This window comes from Grus americana, chromosome 5 (assembly GCF_028858705.1).
Source record: "Grus americana isolate bGruAme1 chromosome 5, bGruAme1.mat, whole genome shotgun sequence".
In the NCBI taxonomy this organism is placed as follows: Eukaryota; Metazoa; Chordata; class Aves; order Gruiformes; family Gruidae; genus Grus; species Grus americana.
Window position 1 is genome coordinate 5183149 of NC_072856.1, and position 21612 is coordinate 5204760.

The following is a 21612-nucleotide window of genomic DNA, read 5'->3' on the forward strand; positions in this document are numbered from 1 at the left end:
GCTGCCTCTGTCCCTCACCTCCACTCCCAAAGGTCAGGGTGCTGCGTATTACAAATTGAAGTCCTGCTTCTGGAGCAATCTCAGAAAGCTTGTTTGCAGTAAGGTTTTTTGCAGGAGGGGCACATGCTCATTCAAGATCTTCCATTAAAATGTCAACCAAATAACAGACATGCTTGCAGTTGGCTTTTGTGGCCAGGGAGGATTGGGTCAGCGTCTCTCTGCTTCCTCCTTTCTTTGTGCTCTGACCGCTGGTCTTGGTGGAACTTGAGGGAATCTGTGTGAATGAATTCCTCAGTAGCTGATACTTATAAAGGAAATGCGAGTAAAGACATCGACTCACTATGATGACAGTGGATATAGTAATTCAGATGCAGAGGTATTAGAAATGAAATTGTAAGGCCCTGAGTGTCCCAATTTCTTTTTTTTTTTTTTAACTGCAGCTGAACTTTGACTATGTTATCAAAGGAGAAGGCATTAAATCACCAATTCACTTTCATAGCCAAAAGCAAAGCAAAGCAATTAAAATTTCATACTAAGCATTGAGGCAGGAATTAGGATTGCAAGTAAAGAATAGTTTTTATGATCCTCTGTTGGATTCCCCCTCGCCCCCTTTTACTGTTCCTCTTGTTTACCTCACCTCAGGTTATGCCAAAGGAATGCAGTATTGTTGCAATCTCCAAACCAGAAATGCCTCTTTCAGTAACTAGTGCTATAAATCACACCTGATTACCATATTTGCTTGGATGAGAAATGCATCTTGCACTTTTCAGTTATGTCAATTAAGGTTATGTTTATGGGCAAAAAATATTTATAATATCTAAAATCAGGCGTTTTTTCTTCTGCTGATGTTTCCTTATTTATTTTTACATTATAGATTAAATTAAATTTAAAAAGGCACAAACAATAAGACTAGATTGTGTAGCAAGGATGTAGAGCAAAGAATGGTGTTTAGCATGGCTTAGAGGGATACTAGGAAAGGAACTGTTGCACAAGGATCTATAATTTTCTCATCTGAATAAGATATTTGTCTCTAATCCTCTGTGGACCTGATTAACAGGGAATAGTCTGGACCCATGAAAATAAAATGAGTAAATTGTCTATCATGTGAAACCGCTTGGTTTGGCTTGTGTGGCATTGAAGAGACATAGTTGCCGACTTAGCGATGGTTGTGAGTCTGCCACTTTAAGTTCAATGTTTCCACATGGATTTTTCAGCAGAGTTGGTTGGAGGAACAAGATGTGATGGAAACAGATGAATAATGAATAGTTGAAAAATGTTAACAGAGAACATTTAGGAAAATGCAAATAGTGTTGTGAAGGCCATGAATACAGAAGATAGGGCACAGTGAGTGTTTACCAACATGGGACAATATTTTTCCATTAATTGTGTGCTGCTTTGCACTGCACAAATGATCATCGAGTGAACAAATTATTTTAGTGTGAAAATGGTCAGTATTCATTTTGTATTATTTTTGCTACTAACATATCACATCTCATTTATTATAACAGCATATATTAAAACTCATTATAAAATGCAAGACCAGTAGTCTTCCAGGGACTATAGGGTTCTTTTTAGACATGGTAAAGACAGCATCCCCCCCAAAAAAAAAAAATCCCCAAGCATAGTTTTCATCAGCATTTAATTTTTCAGAGAGATACAATGTCCTTCAAAATGCCACAGTAAAAGGTTGCCGTGGGCACAGGGATTCTAGATCAATTATATGGGTAGCCTTCTACAATTTATCATTTGAAGATAGCATCTGTGTGGATTTGAAAGAGTGAGCCAGTCAATATCGCAGGACATAGATAGAAGACGACAAACTGGGTAAGAGCATTAGGGATAAAAATAGAACAGTGAAGCAAAAATTGTGGACAACGATATAAGGCAAGTGCTGATGAAACCAGGTATTTAATGTAATTGCTCTCAGTATAGTGGTATGAAGAAAGAAGTGTTCATTTTGATACAGTAATCCATTGTTCACCCTCAGCCATTAGTAAAATCAGATAGAAGGGATTGAAAAGGTAAGGTATTAGCTGAATGAAAATGGATATAGTTATTTCAATGTAACATATTGCTTGGCTAATGTAGGTGAATGGAAGATTAGAGAAATACAACGCTCCCCTCACCTCTTCTCTTCCCCTCTTGCCCCCATGTAAGCATCCACTGGTACCTCTAAGAATGTTTAAAAACATTAAAAACTAACGATGAATGAGGAGGTGAATCTATTACAGAAATCTGACGTTCCTTTTCCGACAGCAGTATTTATTTCATCAGTGCTTACTGAGATCCAAAAGGAGTTTCTTTCATAAGTGAAATCAAAGCCAAAGCGAGCAGGGCTTTGGGAGTACGTTTATGTAATCAGTAAACTAGAGGCAATCTTTCTAGGGAACAGAGCTATTTTTGTAAGAATGAGGTGTTTATATAGCTTTGTTTTGTAATGAGCTATAACATATTTGGGAGCAGTAGTAGCATAACCTTTCATTTGACGTAGACTTATGTAATGGTAACTCTTACAGCCAAGCATGAAGTAGTTAGATTTAGAATGAATTCTCGTGCATTAAGAGCCTTTGAAGAAGAAAAATGGGTGAAAGAGTGGTACTAAATACTAAGGGAGAGTAGTCCAGTTAGATTTATTATATATAACTCTTCCTACTCCTGTCCCTGTAGTAATTTGTTGAAGTTTCTGTCATGGGTTCTAGCCACGGGAAAGTGGTTAACTCCCTCTGGGACACAGAGGGGCAAATTGTATTGCACTGATGAGCACCGTTTATGTTGGGGAATAGACTATACAGATATTCACATTTTTGTTGCTCTGTACGGATTCATTGGAGGAGCATGGTGCAGATCAGACCCTTGTCGTCATACTCTGGGCTTTAGCAAGGAAGGAATGGAGAGCAGTGTCAAATTGCTAATTCCAAACTTTAAAGCTCGGAGATGTGCTGTGCTGACAGACTGTGACAGTATAGCTCACAGCTTACAGTTTGGCTTATCAAATCATCCTTGGTGGCAAGAATTTGTCCCACGAGCCTTGTTTTTTCACCATCATCTCCTCAACACTAGGAGATTCCCAAAGCGTCTCCTGCTTTAGGGAGAGATATACAGGATGCCTAGGGAGGAATGTCATTATTTTTTCACTGTCTGTTGCCTTACTGCAAGATGGAAAGAGCCAGTGACTTTTCATGTTTTGTGTACTGTTTCATTTCTGATGAACTGCCAAACGTGATTACTGTGGTGAAGTTAAGCAATATTTTCTTTACTGGGATACATGTTGCTATACCCATGCAGGCATTTATTACATTTACAAGGTTGAACTTTGGGTAGCCCAACATTTTACTTATCACATCTGTAGGACTTTTTATTTATTCCAGAAGTAACATTTGGAGTGAAGCTTTAAGAAAACTTGTGTTCTGAGAAAGGTAGCATTTACAAGTGTGATTATTTCCTAACTTTGAATAAGTGATAGATGAAAGAGTTTATAATGTCAACTATTGAACACACCATCTCTAAAAAAATAATAAAAAAGTTTTTAAACTTTCAAAAACTTTATTATTTTTTAAAAAAATAAAACAGTTTTTTAGCTGTTTTTAAGACAAAACTAATATGAAAGAACATGCTAACGCCATCGTGGGACTTACAGCTACATGGGCTTATTTCTAATTTCACATTTTTATAAGAGAAGATTTCAAAAGGCATCATATTTGAATTGCATTCTTTTTCTGAGTTTGTCTTTTATCTTTCTCTGAATTTAACTCTTACCTATTGCAGTGTCCTTGGCAATATCATCAAGAATATTACTGTGACTATAGCTAGAGATAGCACAGATCACTGCTGGTTCATTATGTAGTCCTGCTCTCGAGGGATACAGTGATAGTTCCCGTGACAGTAACCCGTGAAATCCCCTGTGTACTCTCAATCAAAGAGTGGACAATAACTCCTGTTGCAGGCTTGCTCTTGCAAAGTTCTGAGAGCCAGCAGCTCCTGTAGGGCCAGCACCAGTTTGTTTGGGATTAACTCCATTTTAGTTGAACTGGTCTCATTATAATCAGCAGCAGTTGCATCTTACTGTTGACTCTTCAGAGTGCTTAGTACAGCTCAAGAGGGCATACGTGTTCTTTGGATTTTTTCTGATATCCACAAGGTCATTTCCCTGAAATATAGAATTCTTTCTTGAAGTACTGGTATTCTTGCTGGTATTCCTGAGTACGCTAAAATACCTGGGGGTGATGAAGAGCCTTTCTGCCATAATGCCCGTGAGAAGACATAACGAATGTTCTTCAGAACCCATGAATTCCTTATAGCATAGTGGCCTCAGAGACACTGCTTTGATTGAGTCCAAAAGGCTAGAGAGTAGCTGGAGAGAAGGGACGGAGGCCCTGGCTTGGGTAGAAGTTCTGAATCCTGCCGGCCAGACAGACTCTGAAACTAAGAAGTAGCTTGCTCATTCCGTAGCCTCTCATAAGCCACTTAGTGGAAGAGCAAATTAAGCAGAATCTTTAAAGAAAAGTCTTTACACCCACTCAGGCATACCAGTTAGTAGCCTGTTCTGCTGCTGTGCATTCTAAATACAAACATCAGTATATTTTCAAAGAATAATTAGAAAGAAAAAATTAAAAGGCTTGAATAATCCTGGATAAAGCAATCTTTCTTAACTTCAGTTAAGTTCTAAACATCGTAGCGGCTGCTATTATACAAGAAGAATCTTGACTTGTTTTTGCTAGTTGCTTTGGCATATTTGAGCAAATGACTGAGCTGCTGCCGTTAGCCAAAACCTGTTCCCCCAAATGTTTCATTCTGCTTTTTGTGATTATTTTTAATCTGTGTTCTCTAAGCTGCATTATCATATATGAATTCTGGCTGCGTATTTTTTAAAATAACTTATTTGCAACTGTCAGAGATACCTTATGAATAAGTTATCAACCATCCCTAAGAGCTATAGCTGCAAACATTTTAAAAAGAGTAATATTTATAAGTCTGTGAACATTTTCTATTAATGTATTTATCAAATGAATGTAGTCATTCACTTAGGGTTAAGAAAACAGCTCCTTTCTGTTAAAAACACCACCACATTACTTGCAATTTCTTTAATGTTAAAGGGTCAGTGGCAGCTTTCTAACTGATTTAAATGATCTTTTATGAAAAGTGCAATTTAAATAAACTGGTTTTATCCTAAGAGATCTCAAGGCTCCTTGGGGACGGTCCCCCCAAACCAACCACACAGACATTTAATAATGCATCGTAAATTGCCAGCGTAATGATGGAAAGCACAAGGGAGAACGGAACTGCACATTTTCAGTTTTCCTTAGAGAGGAGCAGAGTTTAGTAGAATAATAAAAGGAACATTATCTCACTTAGAGGGACACTGGATAGTCTGGACAGCAAGCTTTACGGAGTCTGGTGCTGTCTTTCATGATAGGATTGTGATATTTTGAGGAACGGTGACCAAAATGACTGTAGCTGAAATATCCTGGCTCCAAAGAGTTGGTCAGCTCATTGGAGACACAGGTTATGGAAAGTTTTATTTTTTTATTTTCATTTTTTAAGGCAAAAAAATCCTAACCTAAAGAGACTAATGATTTGTGTATTACTGTAAGCATTGCCAAGGATGCAGAAGGGGAGCTCATCTTGTACCTAGGCAATGTTTTAATGTCTAAGGCTGAATTTCACCAGAGAGGATTTTAGGAAGCAACCACTCTCCTTTGTGACTGCTGGGTGGACTGTTCATAATGTAGCTGAGAAATAGGTAGCAAAGGAGTGCTAATGTTGTAAACTTTGTTTGAGAATGGCCAGTTGCTTTCCTAAGTGTGTTTGGTAAAATTTAAACTTAACAATCTTGAAATAAAGAGGAGGAAGGTAACTTCATTTGAGGTTTTATTTTTGTCCTTCTCAGGAATGTTACATTAGTTCAGGGCTGGTCTGCACTGGAAAGTATGACTCTTCAACTGTGATTTGTATATGACTGTGTTTTAAAATATTTATTTATTTGCTTGTTTGTTTAACCTGATAGTTATACAGTTGCCATCCCTAGAGGAGCAGTTAACTTGATAGAAAGCAGATTTGGAATATTGATACTCTTGTCCTGATCGTAAAGTTAGGTATATCAATGTAAAACACTTTTACGCTGTGCCCAGAGGAAGAGGCTGCACCATTTTAATGACGCTCTAAAAGTCAAAGTGATAGTACTTCCTGATGTTATTATATTGATAGTTATTTTATTGCTTAGGGATTCCCAGGTGATTCTACACCAGCCTTAATTTATGAAGGCATTTTTACTTATTTGGTTGCTTAACGACATTAGGGTAATGTTTCTAAGCCTTATAGAAAGGGAATTTTTCCTTTGGCTTATCTGCTTTTGTTTTGGGCTTTTTCCCTGCCTCTGACTGGGCTGCAGCTCCGTCCCTCCATGTCAGAGGAACGGCGAGGGTCTGGCTGTGTTTGCACTGTTGTCCTGCCTTGGAGGAGATGAATTGCTATCAAGGAGTCCAAGCTGGTAAACAGTTTTGAGGGTAGCCTAAACATTTGCAGCCAATAATTAGTCTTTTCTTAACTCGGGCAACTGGGGGAAGCTGAGCTGCTGCCAGCTCCCAGGGAACTGCTGACTGCTGCTGTCTAATGCTTTATGGCTCCCTGCGGGTTGTGTTGCACAATTTGAGAAGCCAACCCTATGCTAAAAGTAAAAACCAGGTACGGGGTATGTTAGACTTACGCGAAAGAAGACAGGCAGTGGGAGGGTAAAAAAAAAATTAAAAAAAAAATAAGGTAAGCAGAGCTGAAGACAAGTGAGTCTGGCAGTGGAAAGGAGATAAGAGCAGGAGAGGACAGAATCAGGGAGAATTTGAGGAACAAAAAATAAATATAATGAACAAGAAGCTGCTAAGTCAGTGGAGTGAAAATAGCATGTGTTCATTTTCGCATAAGCACAGGGTGACTGAAATTTTAGGACCTCTCTTATGCTCCGCAGTTTTGGAAACTTTGTTTATATGATTCCATCAGCTTGTGAACATATTTTAAGAACTGATATTATTTAAATAAGAACACAGGTTGATTTTGCATTTTTAAAAATCCAGGTTAGTTAGAGCAGGGTTAATACAGTTCAAGTCAAGGCATGGTATTAACTTGAATAAAAAGAGGGGAGGGGAATTCACACACACATTCCTCCCCTCCCCCCCATTAATAATGTTTTCTAGTTGGGAGTCATGAATTAGAGATCAGAGCCTTCTGCAAAGCTGTCTTTTTTTCCCGTCTTTGATTTTCTGTCTTTGCTTCCTTACTGAGTGCTTGAAAATTAGAATTGAGTTTGGGAAAATATACTCCCCAACCAGAAAGTGAGTAATTGGGAAATAGTTGCAAATGGAGTAATTGCTTCTGATACTTAGCAGATTTCCAAATACATCATCTGTTGGTGCTCTGGAACACTTCGTAGTTTGTTTCGTTTTGTTTTGATTTCAATGTTATTGTCTTCCAGTAGTTAAACTATGAAGCCCCCAAAACCAGGTGATGATTCTGCTAATGTCCAAATGGTTTATTATTAAATGCATGCAAGCCGTGGTCTGCAATTCCAGAGGCAGTGTGCGCTTTATTTCAAGATTGTTCACTTGTGGTTATTACAGGACTAATGGTATAAAAAAATAGTAGGTCCATTTCACCTTTTGGGTGTATGGACAAAACTCCCATTGCCATTAACAAGAACCGTGCCCTCTTTACAGCAGAGATTAATTTGGTTTGATGTAACTTGTTGGAGGGGACAAACAGTAAAAAGATGTTCTAGTTGGGATTTGGTGTCTCATTGTCATTGTTAAATATTAGCAGTATTTAGCAATAGGATTCCAAGTCAGGCATGAAAAGACTTAAGTGGTTTGTAAAGTACAGTTGCAGATGAGAGGACCTCTTATACTGGTCGTGGGTTGAACACCATTTGTATTGTCTTTCCATCCCATCTTGTTTTGCTTGGTTGGTTGACATGAGATGATGAGTGCCTGCTGTGCAGCAAAAAGCATGTCAGGTGCTAAGCAGGTAGATCTGCTGAGATACTTTTCTTGTGTTTTGTCCCAGCGTACTCATAGCATTGCTGAGTGCACTGGCACAAATAATAAAAGATATAATAAGTGTATATTTCCCTATAAGCTTATGAAAACTATTTAGAAATGTGAGGAGTAATGGTGTTAACTGATTAGCTATAGGGTAGGTGAGTACTGCGGTAAAGAGAGCTCTGTATAGGCAAGGAACCCTATTTTACTAGCTGTTAAGGAAACACTTGAACCGAGCAGAATAGCCCTCCTAACGTAATGGTCCTTTCTGAAAAGCTGAAGCCCAAATGGCTTTATTGTTGCAAAGAGCTAGCTTATGTAGATGGAAGCTGGTGATACGTGAATGATCATTATGCTGTGTCAAGTCTCATTTTAAAGACCATAAGTATACCTTTTTAAAAGAAAAACAAACTACTTCACCAGTGGAGAGAGAAACATAAATCATGTATTTTTATCACCTCAAAAGACCACTAGAAGATGAGCTCTAATATTTCAAATGCGACAAGCAATCTATACGCATGAATCACAATTTGAGTTCCATTCCAACTGAGCTGATATATACTACTGTGTGCTTTATGGATTTTACTCTAACAATATTAAGTAAAAACCCAAACCTTTTTGTGATGAATACCTAACCTTTTACAAGAATTTGTAGAATTGTGGTCTGGAACAACAGCTTTAGCATTGCCCTACAGGCTTTAATAAGAAAATACGATTGCCAGTTTTGACCTCTCAATATTATTCTCTGTAAAGGAAATGTGTGTATTAGTAGAAGGCTAATACTGCAAAAGGAAAAGAAAATGTGAAATACTGAAAGGTTTTATGGAGAATGCACTAAGACAGACTGAGAAGAGAGTTAAATGAATGAGCAAAGTTTGAAGAGAGGGATCTTTTGTTCCTTCTGCTTCCTTTGTTAGGCCCAGTCTTTTTCTTCCTGTACTCAAGGACTTCTGCAGCCACTCAGTGTCAGTTTCTCTCAATTTCCCTATTTATAGTCAAGTCATCACTTGAAGTCCTTAGTCTCCTTCTGAGAAATTCTCCCACAGTGATATTTTCATATAGGTTGTGAATTTTCTTTCTCTGAGTATTCTCATATTTTGTGTTACTGTAATGTGGGCCTTGCTTGCAATGAATCAAAGTTCAAATATCTTCACCTTTGAGACTTTTAATCCTCTCACTTCCCTTTGGGGGAAGACAGAGGAGGAGAGTTGTCCAGTGAATTCAGTGAGGAAGCTGGAGATACAGGGTAACGCATAAGGTTAATTTTCAGGCGGATTGGTTGCTGTTTTGACATTCTCGCTTTCTTTTCAGACATCTTTTCGTTCCTTTCCCTTTTATGCTAGAAAATTATTAGATATGCAAGAACAAAACTCCTCAAAGCTATGCTCCAAAAGCCTATTAAAAAGAGGCTGCAAGCAGAACAGTGTGAACACACGTCAACACCTGAGTGTTTCCCAAGTGGCTCTAGCACTCAGTGGTGTGATAACAAGATATGTGGGAGGATTTTTCTTGGCTTTTATCTTCCATATATTGATGCTCCCAACTTTTTAAAATTCATTTCATCAAGTGCCACTGCAACAGAAACAACAGAAATGCGGGAATGAGATAGTTCAAGGTGTTTTTGCAGTGGGATACAAAGTCTTTTGTCTCTGGGCCATCATTTCTAATTCAGCCCAAGTTGGCAGCAGTCAGAAATCACTGCCAGCTGACAGCTGTTTGGTGGCCAACACGAAGTCATTTAGCTGGTTGTTCCTACTGGACAGATGTCTGTAGTATAGAAAGTGTGAGTACAGCTGGCATGTGTTTCATTTGTAGAGACTGGAAAGTGTGGGTGTTTCTCAACTGCAGCTTCTTCGGTTTAGGGAGGTTAAACAGGATACCTGAATTTAGGCAACCGACGACTCAGTATGCGCACAGTTAAACTCCCCCACCTTCCGGGGTTAAATCCTGCTGTTATGGTAGTAACCCCTCATAGCATTTCCATTGTGTCTCCGTAGGCACCGTGTGGTGAGGGAGATGGGAGACTGTCGCTTGGTCGCTACGGGTGGCTGTGCAGAGGGATGTGGTAGGAGACCGCGCTGTGGGGTGACCAGCTCCTCATCTGTACCCCACTGGCTTGAGGAAGTTCTTCAGCTGTGCTGTCAATTAATACCCTTCCTGAGTGTGAGCAATCAATAACAAGGAGGAAGTAATAGAGGGAAAAAATGAGTCTGATTCATCTTTCTTTGTGTGGACATATGTAACACTAGAATTAATCTTTTGAAAACCATGAATTACTTTATGTAAAATCTGTGCTACTAAGCGGAAAATCTATCCTGCTGAGAAAAAAATAAAGAGAATTCTTCGGTATAATGTCTGGTTTTGTGGGGAAGGAAGGGGGAAGGTTTTACCCTTCACAATATCATAGAGCTTTGGGATATTTAAACAGGCAAGTAAATGATAGGTTTGATTCACTATTGTGAAAACAGTTTTGAATTTTGGATTTGCAGCAGCAGTAGAGATTGCTCAAGCAAACTGAGATATGGGGTCAAGTTTCTACTGTTCCATAGTCATCTTTTTTTTTTTCTTTTCCACTGGCAGGCTTAAAATGGGCTTAGGTGACTGCCTCAATCTTCTGCTTGTGAGGGATGTGGAAGTGGCAGAGCGTGCTGTTCAGTAACGCCTGCAGCAGAAGCGTGTTTCAGGGGCAGGGCACTGTCAGAGCACTTGGGTGAATCTGGAGGGCTGGAATTCTCCCTGATCAACTCAGCAGTTGAATCTGCTACGTTGCCCTGACAAACATTGCCATGCCATATCTATCCAGCACTGCAACTGATATCATGCTGTCCAGAGTTGTTACGCCTTCATGCTTTATTTACTGATGACTCAGGATTTGCAGTGTTGCATACGCTATTTTGTGTGTTTGAAAACTCTCCATGAGTTTTTGTCTTTTAACATTGTTGTTGAAAAAACCCCAAATGTACATGTTACTTTTCCAGAGTAAAAAAAAAAACAACTTAGGATTTCATGAAGAACGGTGGAAGGAACCCATGATGCTATGATACAGGAATTTTAGCTATATTTTAAGGAATACTTTTCTACTAAATTTGCCGTGTTCTTTAATGACAGAGTTAAACCAGATTACCTTTGGAGTTGTAAATGGAATTTATTTTCTCTTATCCTAATATTGTGTTATACTAGTCATTTTACGAAGCCTGACTGTAACTTTCCTTGGTGGTTCTTCCCTGCAGATATTGATGAGTGCGCTGCCAAGATGCATTATTGTCATGCCAATACTGTGTGCGTTAACTTGCCTGGATCCTATCGTTGTGACTGTGTCATGGGATACGTCCGTGTGGATGATTTCTCCTGTACAGGTGAGCTCTTAGGTATACAGCAGTAGTAGTGTTATACTCTTTGTGTTGTGTGTAGTAGCTTCTCATTAGTCCCTATGCCAAATGCCACACAGTAGCTGGCCCTCTGCTGGCATAAAACTTTGGCACAAGCGAGATAGGTAAATGCGGTATGAGGTACCTTTCCTCATAGTCTCCAGGACTATGACACGTGTTATTTAGAAAGAAGAAGAAGTGCGATAGCATTACACAATAAATCCAGTGATTCTTTTTTAATACCTGTCAGCAAAATGCACGCTAAAAAGTCTTAGCGGAAAGTAGGTAGGTCTCATTTCCATCTAGAGATTTTTAAGGAACTGTCCCAGGCAATCTCTGGAAAACATGTGAGAAGCTGCTGAAACGGGCGGTCCAGCGATACCTATCTGGATAACATCTTTCAGTCAGAACCGTCCAGGAAGGCTGATCTCAGGATTATTTTGATGGTGCACCTGTCTGGCAAAGGAGGAAACTATCAGGCAGACTTATTAAAATGGAAATAAGTCAGCTTGACACAATACCATGTTTAGAATTGTGTTGGGTGAGCTATTTTCTCAAGTGGAAAGATGGCACAGGAGTATTCAATATAAGAATGATTTCCAGTCCGGAATAATTATGTTGTAATGCACATGTTATCCTTAGGGAAGGTCATAGGAAATGCTGACTTTCATGACGACAGGATGTCATGTGGCTGAGATTATGTAGTTTACAAAAACTGTAGGAAAGTCCTGCCCACCTCTTGAGAGAGGCCAATACTAAATAGCAGTCAGGAAACTGATTTTTATTTTGCCCAGAATGTCATTATTTCTGTATAATCTGTGCCTTTTGAGTAAACTTTAGAGGTTTTCTTATCTTGTACAATCTGCCATGTCAGAAAAGTTTCAGACCTTAAATCTTGTTCTAAATGAGTGTGCTGGGTGAGGTAGCGGCCTTTACAGTGATGGGGAAGGTGTTTTTGATATTCTGACACTTGCTTTCCGTATATGCACTACTGATTTCCTAATGCTCCTTTCATTCCAGAAAGGCACTACCATTAAGCATGCAAATGGTTTAGAAAGCAGGGTATTTGTGATTTACAGAAAAAGTGTGAAGTATTAAGACAAGTTGCTTGACAGTAATGGGTGAACATTCATTTAAAGTGCATACACACACACACACACACACAAAAAAAAAAATTCCAGAACAGGTATAATAACAAAATAATAGAATGAGATAACAATTTCTTGGAGCTTTATTATCCTGCTAAAATGACTTCCTTTTAGACACCACAGTTAAAAAGCACAGCAAGTATGTAACATAGATGAGGAGAAACTCGGTTCCTTGCCTGATGTATCTAGAAATAATAGTATGTTATAATAATAAATGTATTTAAAATAAGTATTGTGCAATAGAAGCACTGATCCCATTTTTGTGTCTTGCATTATGCTAATACAGACTTTTCCTCTCATGAATCTTAAAAAAATAAAAATAATAATAATAAAAAAATCAGCCCGCAAATACTTAACTAGTTCCCCCTCATGCTGGCACCAATGTATAGCAGGCACAAGCAAAATAGCTCGTAGCTATTACTCATTTTTAAAAATGTATTCCTCTTTAATCACACAAAATAAATAAGAAATTATTTTGGTATTGAACTATACATTTGGGGACAAATCTGAAAGCCTGAGATGGGTTGGTGTTCTGATTACAACTGAATTTTGGGTATGTGAGGTCAGGCTCTAATGGGTTCAAGATAAGGGTTAACAAGTTTCAAATATAAAGTGCTTAAGGCATGCGCACAGCATTGCATGCGTTTTCTATACTGTTAAGCTAAAAGCAGAGTTATTCTATAAAGCAGGAGATATCATGGTTCAGGAAGTCTAATTCATCGAGGTACAAAGTTGTCATCTGCTGTGGAGCAGATGCTGTGTGTTACTGGGCAGGCCTGTGCTTGGTGGCCTTGGTGGCCGGCCCTGGCGCTCTGGTGGCTTTCAAAAGGTGATATGTGGAAGCTCTAAGTCAGAAACAATTTTTAAGCCAAATGAAATATTTCAATTTGATATTGAGGGGTTTACCTTTATAAAAAGAAATGAAGTGAATATTGACGTGCTAAGTCAATTTGAATTGAGCAAAACTAAATTCATTTGGATAGTGCTGAATTTTAAATATGCAGCTTCCAGTGTGTTTTTTATAACCCTGCGTCTTTCTCAGATTAAACTAATTTGCACTGTTTTGGTGGCGATGAAACTGTTTCCTAAAAAAAATTTTGAATAGTATTTCCCATTTCTGATCATGAGAACTGTGGAGTAGAAACTTCCCGTGGTTATCAGTAAGAAGCTCCTGTGGTGGAAGCTGTGCTAATTGCATAGAAAATGCAGTCACAGAGACAGAGTGACTGAAATAATATTCTGGATGAAGTCTACAATTATATTAAATTCTGCACTATGATTTAAAATTTAGTGGCTATTTTAATAAATAATCAATATTCGGTCTCGCATAAGCCTGGTGCGTTGAGGTTCATCCCATGGTATTTTGCAACAGTTTAGTCAGCCTAGCAATAGCTTTAACCTACATTTGCCAAGGAAGGTACATTAGTGTTTTTCTTCTCACCTAGTCCTAGAGCTTTGAACTCTGAATGTTAATTAAGTTGTTGAGTGAAAGGCAGTTTTATTAAGGAAAGTTACCCTTGAATAGGAAGCTTCTTTCAGTCTCTTCCTGTGACACTGACAGGTTGTTTATCTGTTCTCAGGTAAATCACAGTCTTGCCCATTCTGAAAATGGCAGCAAGAGTTGCTGCTCCAGATGCTCTCATTTACTGGAATCTACTGATTTAAAGCATTTTATTGACTTCCACAGGTTTTTACCCTGCTTGCTTGTTGAAAAATAAGTTCTCTTGGGTTGCTTTCTTCTAACATACCAGTTTGGTATGAGTTTGCTTCAAAAGTGCTTTATTTAGTTTAATGAAGCATTTTTGAAGCATTATAAATTACATAATAAAAATACCATAATTTTATTTTTGATGGGCTGCATCTGTTCTCTGGTATGATTTCGAAAATGCATGTATACGATTTTCTGTAGTTTGAAACTACAATATATAGTTTCTATGTCCCACTGCCATTCAATCAAGTAAACAAATGCTGTTTCATCTTAATAGGCTATAAGTTATCTGTAATAACTAGATATATCATTCTGATATGAAGAGGAAACAGTGTAGGTGGGTCTCATCTGTTTTTGCATTGTACCGGGCATTTTCTGTGAAGACAATCACGATGATCACGATAATGATTCCAGGCCTTTAACATCTATGATAACTACTTTAAAAAATATCCCTCATTTTGCAATGTTTTCCTTGGGGCTGCATGGGACACTGAAAACTTCCTAAAATCCTCCAGTCATTCAAAGAATAAGTTGTCTCATTTTGTGCAGGCACTACTGGACTTGAATGCTCTATTTTGGGGTTTTAATTTTTTTTTTATTTCCTACAAATATTCCCTAATTATGTACTAAAGCTTAAAAAAAGACCTTTACAAATGAGAGTGCCAAGAGATTTTTGTTCCTCTATTTGCATGCATTACTCATGGCCCCTTTGCAAAATGAAGAAACTTCCTTTGAATTTGAGAGTGGCTTGGCTCATTTTACCCTGGGGGACATCTATTCAAGAAATAGTACGGAGAGTTATCTGGCCACCCGACATGTGTCAGCAGCACCTTTTGCCAAAACGTGGTGCGACCTAGATGCAAACATCCTCCTCTTTATGCACCCGGTTATGCTGACAGATGTTGTTCCTCCGTGAAAGGAATTCATCTCTGGATTTTACAGTGAGTTGTGCAGTTCTGAATGAAGTTTGAACACTGGACTGTGCTTTCAACCCTTTTCCGGTCCTCATTTTGTGGAATTTCACAGAACTACTTTTACCTTTTGGCTTCTCTAAGCAATGAGTCACTAAAATAATTATATGTTACTTGCAAAAAGCAAACCCTTATCTACCACAGAAACAGGAAGTATTTTCAAAGTACATCATTCAGTATTTTAGTTCTGCGGAAAAAATTGATGTTATGTAGAAATATATTGTTTAGAAGAAGTCTTGGAATTTAAATGTTAGTCTGTAGTTTATATGCTAATTGGATTAACAGTGTGGGTGGAGAAGAGGAAGTAAGAAAACCTAATGATTTTGACGGGTTATCCCATAAGCCCCTTCACTTCTATCCTATGTGATTTCTGGAGTAACCAGAAATTCAGTTTTGATCCTAATGCACCTTTCAGAACAAGCTCTTCTGCAGCATGTTATTGGAAAAGTTGTGCCTAAAGCACAGAAAAACGTAGAGTTCTGAGAAATCTCAATTTCAATGGAAAAAACCCAGCAGCCCCCTTCTCCTGCTCTTCCCTTCTTCCCCTCTCCTATCTGCGAAAGACAACTCAACTGCAGAAATTTCCTGCTATGGTTAGAACAAATGTTGTTCAAATTGTTTGCTATCACTAAAATTGATGCCTTTAGATTTTTGTTGCTGGAGTTTACCTGTCAGGTTCAAGGTGGTGTAGTTGACCCCATAATAATACTAATAATGCAGCAAGTTTCACAGTGGTGAAGTGGCAATCTCAAAGGGCAGGTTACTGGCCTCTCATCTAGAACCACTGTATGTTTGAAAAAGACCCGAATAGAAGCTTTTAGGCAGCCAATTGAAAATACAGTCACTCTTTTAAAGACAGTCCTATTTCTGCAATCTAATCTACTGACCCTCTTTTCCACCTTTTCCTTTTCAGTGAACTAAATTAACATTCAGGAAAGAAACATTAATATTTTTGGTGTCGCACTTGAACTTTCAAAGTACTGTGCAGGGTCTGGGATGTTCACAGAGGTCAGTAAACAAATGTTATCACTGTTCACACGATGGCCCAGAGCTGATGAATTGATAGACGTGTCTGCTAGTCTGGGTCAGTAAGCAGTGAAGGTAGGTCTGTGGTGGAGTAGTTTTCAGGTAAGTTTTGGGGAAAGAGCCCTCTTTAGATCTTGCTGTTCCAAAGGATATCATTAGTGAGCATCTTGCCTAGCACTACATAATTTTTAAAGAAACATTATAAAATTATTGATTGGGTTGGGGTCATAGTTATGCGTCACTATTTATGGATTAGGTAGTAGATGTTTAGCACAATGGGTACGACTGGGGATAAGGACCTCAGGCAGACGTGGGCCCTTTCGATTGTACTTGGCACTAATATATTGATATACGCTTCTCTGAAGCATTGCCTGCTTTGGAGTCTACCCCGTCCTCTACACACTGAGGACGGCCCGTTGTCCTTCTACAAGCTGCATCTTGATTTGTGTGCTTGTCTTCTCACTGCACTGTATCTTCAGGGCAACACGTGGGCATTCCCTAATGCATTTGGAACTTGGTCCTAAGCTAGCCTGAATGGACGACACTATGATTGTATTAACTCAGCAGGCACAAAATACTCTTATGCTGGTCTCTCCTTTCCGGAGATCCTTATGTGTCAGGTGCTAAATGCAGGACAGGACTTAGCTCCTAGTGTAAAGTAGTACTCTCTTGTTTGTACTGCAGTCAATAGCATCTCTGTTCCCAGAACTGTGAAGGGAAATGTTGTTTAGTTCCAGGTGCCTTGAAATGCAGAAACATGTTTCAAGTCCCTCAGTGGGCTGTTGGCCAAGTTCAGCAGGAGGTAATCTATGCACCAGTGGGTATTGCCTGCATCAGAGAGCATTTCTTTGCTCTGCAGGACGAGTCAACAGAAGACTAGAAGAGTATCGAGCCAATGCAGCAAAACAAAAATGGAGCAACTCCACGTCAGATGACTGATTCTCACGCAGGTCTTGACTCAAAACCCATTAACTCAATAGAAAGCTTTCAGTCGCATTCATTTTGCTTTAGATAAGTCCCATAGAGAGATAACTACTGCACTCTTGCCATAGGGAAGCTCTGTTTATAATAATACTAAAAAAGAATGATTCTTTTGTATTGTCAGAGAAGGCTGTACTAACATGGATAAGGTAGCTTCTCAATGCATCCCTAGAAGGCTGATAAGTATTTAACTGCAGTTTTGGAAAAGGAGAAGCTGAGGCACAGAGAAGTGGAGCATCTTGCAAAAATTCATGCTGAGACAGTAGCAGCATTGGAAGGTCTAGTAAACAGAGTCAGAAAAAATTAGACATGGGAAAACTACAGACTTATTACCAACAAGGGTTCAGTGAACAGTGAGGTGTATTTTTATAAGAATTGATATTTTCACAAGAAACAATAGCAGTTCATTGAGGCACAGTGTGCATGGGCCCTGAGTAACCACGTTATAAATCTTCTTCCTCTTTCCATGCAGTTTTGTAACATCTTTTGTTACTTTGGAGTTGAATTATTCCCCAGTTCTCTAATTTTAAATGCCATGTTACACTCTTTTGTTCCTGACTTCACCTTCATTTACTGGATTTAACTGCAACATTTTTTACATTCCTTCCTTTAAAAAAAATGCCGCTGGGAAACCGCATATTATTTGCTCCTAAGTGCTTTCAGTCTGAGGAAAAGATGTACTAAAAATGTAGTATTTATAGTGATTTAAATTCCTCACTGGTAAATAGTTTAATTAAACATCTTTGTGCTTTCCTGTGCTCTAGGCATGGAAGTGTTGCTAATTTGTCCAGAGTAGTTCGTAATCCTTTCAAGTCCTTTTGACACGTTGATTTTCTGTAACTTTATTAATACTAAAATTAATTAAACGGCTGACCGCAAATCATGCTGATAGTTGTATTTCTTGACTTAGGCATAATTAGCATTTTTACACAATTTCTTAGCTGCAGCCTTTTGTGCTGGTGTACATGCTATCACAAAAATTTAGTATTTCAAATTGTTTTGTGTGGGCATGTTCATGCTTATGCATAAACTTAAGCATTAAGCTCATGTTTAAAAATAATAATAATAATATTGATTTAATACTCATTCAAGACCCATGAATGAAGCTGTCTGTCTAAAGAACAAGCAAGGGCAAACCTTTCCCTGTCACCTGAGCTCTCTTGTGGCAGGATTTCTCCTTGACACGATAGTACTAAATCCATTTCTATGGCCCACAAATTCTTGATTTCTTTCCTAAATCTATCAATTACTACAAACAGTCCATGAGGTGAGAGATGGAATGAGAGCCACAACACCAATTTCTTAGTAGGAACATGCTGTCTTGAAAACATGCAGCAGGTGCAGGATTGATGTCAGTGGCTGGGAGGAAAAAGCTCTCGTTTTAGTCATCTGCTTCCACAGTAAGTGGTAATGCAAGTGTAACTTGGTTTTGGGAAAGAGTTTATTCACTCAGGTTCTGATCTTTTTGGAGCTCTAACAGCTAGAGTTTGTCATCTTCTCTGTCCAAACAAGCAAAAAATTCCCTCATGTTGTATTCTGTTTCTAGAAACCATTTGTAACAACCTCTTTGTTCTTCAAACACAGAATTGAACTCTCCTACTAAATCATGGAAGTAACTGAATCCTAGAGAAGGACATCTGGTTCACCACTCCTCTTCGAGGCAGGATCCATGGACCCTGAAACATCCTTTGTCTTATCTGCTCTTAAAAAAACCCAAACAGCTTCAGTGAGAGAAATTCCTTAATACCCCTTTGTTGTCCAGGGTTCCCACCTCCCCCCAGTACTTACTCAGCCATTTGGAAAGATTTGCTTAATGTCCATCTTAAATCTCCCTTGCCACAATTTAAGCCTATCATCTCTTGTCATATTCTCAGTGAATATGGAGAATGCTTTGACCTTTCTATCTGCAGTCCTTTTTAATATTTTAAAATATCTTTTAATTAATATGCTTTATTCTTCTCATCTGTAACCTAAAAGCCTATTTTTAGGTTTATGACTGGACAGTACAAAAATCTTCTGAGGGGTTTTTCTTCCTAACTCGATGTTTTCCCTGCAGAAAATTCTGGGCCTGTGCCCCCAAACTTTTGATATTTCCCAAAAATCTTTTTTGCATTCAGCTGTAAGATTCTTGGTGTGCGTCAAGAAAGATGCTCTAAAGAATGGTCCCAGGTAAGAGGCGCAGCGTGGATGGGGTCGGCAAGTCAGACAGACGGGTGTGGCCTAAACCTCCCATATCGATTCTCAGAGTCGTGGGTTGCGTTCATGTCTGCTGCCAAAGGCTGGTTAGCCAGGCACAACATTGACCGTGCTGGATAGGAATTCTCTGTTTTCCCTGCTACATCCTCTTTTTCTGTCCAAATACGTCGTTCAGCTAGGCAAAGAAGACATGTCAGATGGATGACTAATGGCCAGATACAGCCTCTCTACAGCGTGTTTGCTTTTGGTGCTTGAATGGGTTATATGGCTTGTCTGATTTCAATAATAATGAGCACATTACTGTTGGGAAATATTAGGAAAAAAGGCTCAAATGCTCCTCCAAAATGCATGCGCGTATCTTGCAGTGTGTAGTGTCTGGAGTCTGCTGTGACAAAAATCTGTCCGGTGTACAGGACGTACATACGCATTTCTTCCAAAGAAATCCCATGCAGAGGAAGGGGAGCCCATTCGCCTTGGAACACGCAACTGCCGAATTCCTACCGCTTTGATTTAAGGAATGGTGGAAATGATCAGGGATGCCAGGAACTTGCAGCATATTAACTTGGATTTGACAAGTGTGTAACTTGGGGATTTCCTCCTGAAAGGCAGCGTGTCATGGTGGATGAGACTAGTCTGCTAAGGAACAAGTGGCGTATCTGTGAAATGTGCGGCACTTTGCTGCTTTGCCGTTGTGTCTTTGTATTTGCTGCTTGCGTTTAAGATTTCCAGAGTAAGGCCTTTATTTCTGAAACGAAGGAACTATATAAAGCTTGTTCAGTTCAACAGAAAATTTTCCATAAAGTTCATGGTGCTTATGTCTGATGGGCTTTTCTGACAGTGAGAAATAGGTATGACAAAGACTTTTGCAGGCCTTGGTTTTTCCTTTCTTAATCTAAAGGTGTATTTTATACTTGAGAAAATAATATATTAATATTTCTTACTTTGAAATGATCTCATTTTTATACCTGTGCCGAATATTTCATAGAAGTGTGCATATTGATTGAAAGCTAATATTTTATTAACAACTATTGATTCTTGACTATCAATTACTGTATACAAGTGATCAAAGAATCACCTTCTGAGCAATCTTTGATAGTGAGAAGAACTTAGGACCCTGGTTCAATGATGGGCATCTGTTATTTGTTTGAAGTGGCTGGAGGTTTGTCTAAGCCCTGTTTAGACATGCGTAGTAGATGGTCCAACTCTTGCTTTGCTGGTTCTGCAGCTTCCCAGAAAACTCAAAAGTGGTTTTGTTTTTCAGCAGAAGTGTGTGCCTTAAGGGCTGGGGGACAGGGCAGAGTTTCTGTTGCTCTGAAGGTGTGCACTGAGGTTTGTCCTTTTGGGTAGTCTCATTCTGGTTTTGGAGGACCTTTATATACCATCTATGAACAAGAATATAAAGATATATCATGGGTTATATTTGCAGGTCAATGCTAGTGTGTCTGATAACCAAGCTATCCTAGTTTATTAATTTGGATAATTAATTTCTGGATACTTTATTTCTGGATTTGTAAACATCAGTGAATAAGCATAAATCTGGTAGTGTTGCCTTTCTGAAATGTTTGTGAAATAATTTTAAAGGGTGTAGAGGAGCTGCCGCTGGCAAGCAGACTTGCTTGGTCCTTAAGAAATGCAGCCTTTGGGAATAGCGCAGGGAGGGGGAGAGGGAGAGGTGCTTTGATCTATCACTTTGTAATTAATATTTTCATGCTTTCTACTGTAGGCTTTTTGCCTCCTAGTATGAAACTTCTGATTTTGGTACATGATTGCGTATAATAATTGTTCAAACTGGGGATTTTTCTGATTCTCTGAGAAACAGCTCTTATTCTTCATTTTCAGAGAAGCGGGACAGAGCTAGGCAAATGAGTGACCCAGTTTTAATAGTGTTCCCATTAGAATAGTCTATTGCTATTTTTATGTGCTCAGTTGTTGTTTGTTTTTTTTTTCTCTTCAGAGTTTACAAATAAATTTCATTTTTTAGAAAATACGGTTAATGCTGCTAGACTGAGATAATCAGGTGTTTTGGGGAAGCCTTTCCTGCTATGACAGATGATAGCAGAAGGGGCCAGAAAACAGGGCCGCCAAGCAAAGGATAAGCATGGCCACCGAGAGACAGCTTAACGACCTGTAAGGGTAAAATATTTTTTTCCTATTTATTTATGGTGAAGAAGAGTTTCCATGTTTTCAGGA

The 21612-nt window shown here is 38.8% G+C and overlaps 1 protein-coding gene across 2 annotated transcripts in view; it reads left to right on the plus strand.

The window, feature by feature from the left end:
• NELL1 (neural EGFL like 1) overlaps positions 1 to 21612 on the plus strand; it is a 291418-nt gene that overhangs the window by 131305 nt on the left and 138501 nt on the right. For both annotated transcript variants that reach the window (XM_054827828.1, XM_054827829.1), the window contains exon 13: positions 11255 to 11380. In XM_054827828.1, the coding sequence (XP_054683803.1) occupies positions 11255 to 11380 (126 nt within the window). The remainder of the gene's footprint in view (positions 1 to 11254; positions 11381 to 21612) is intronic.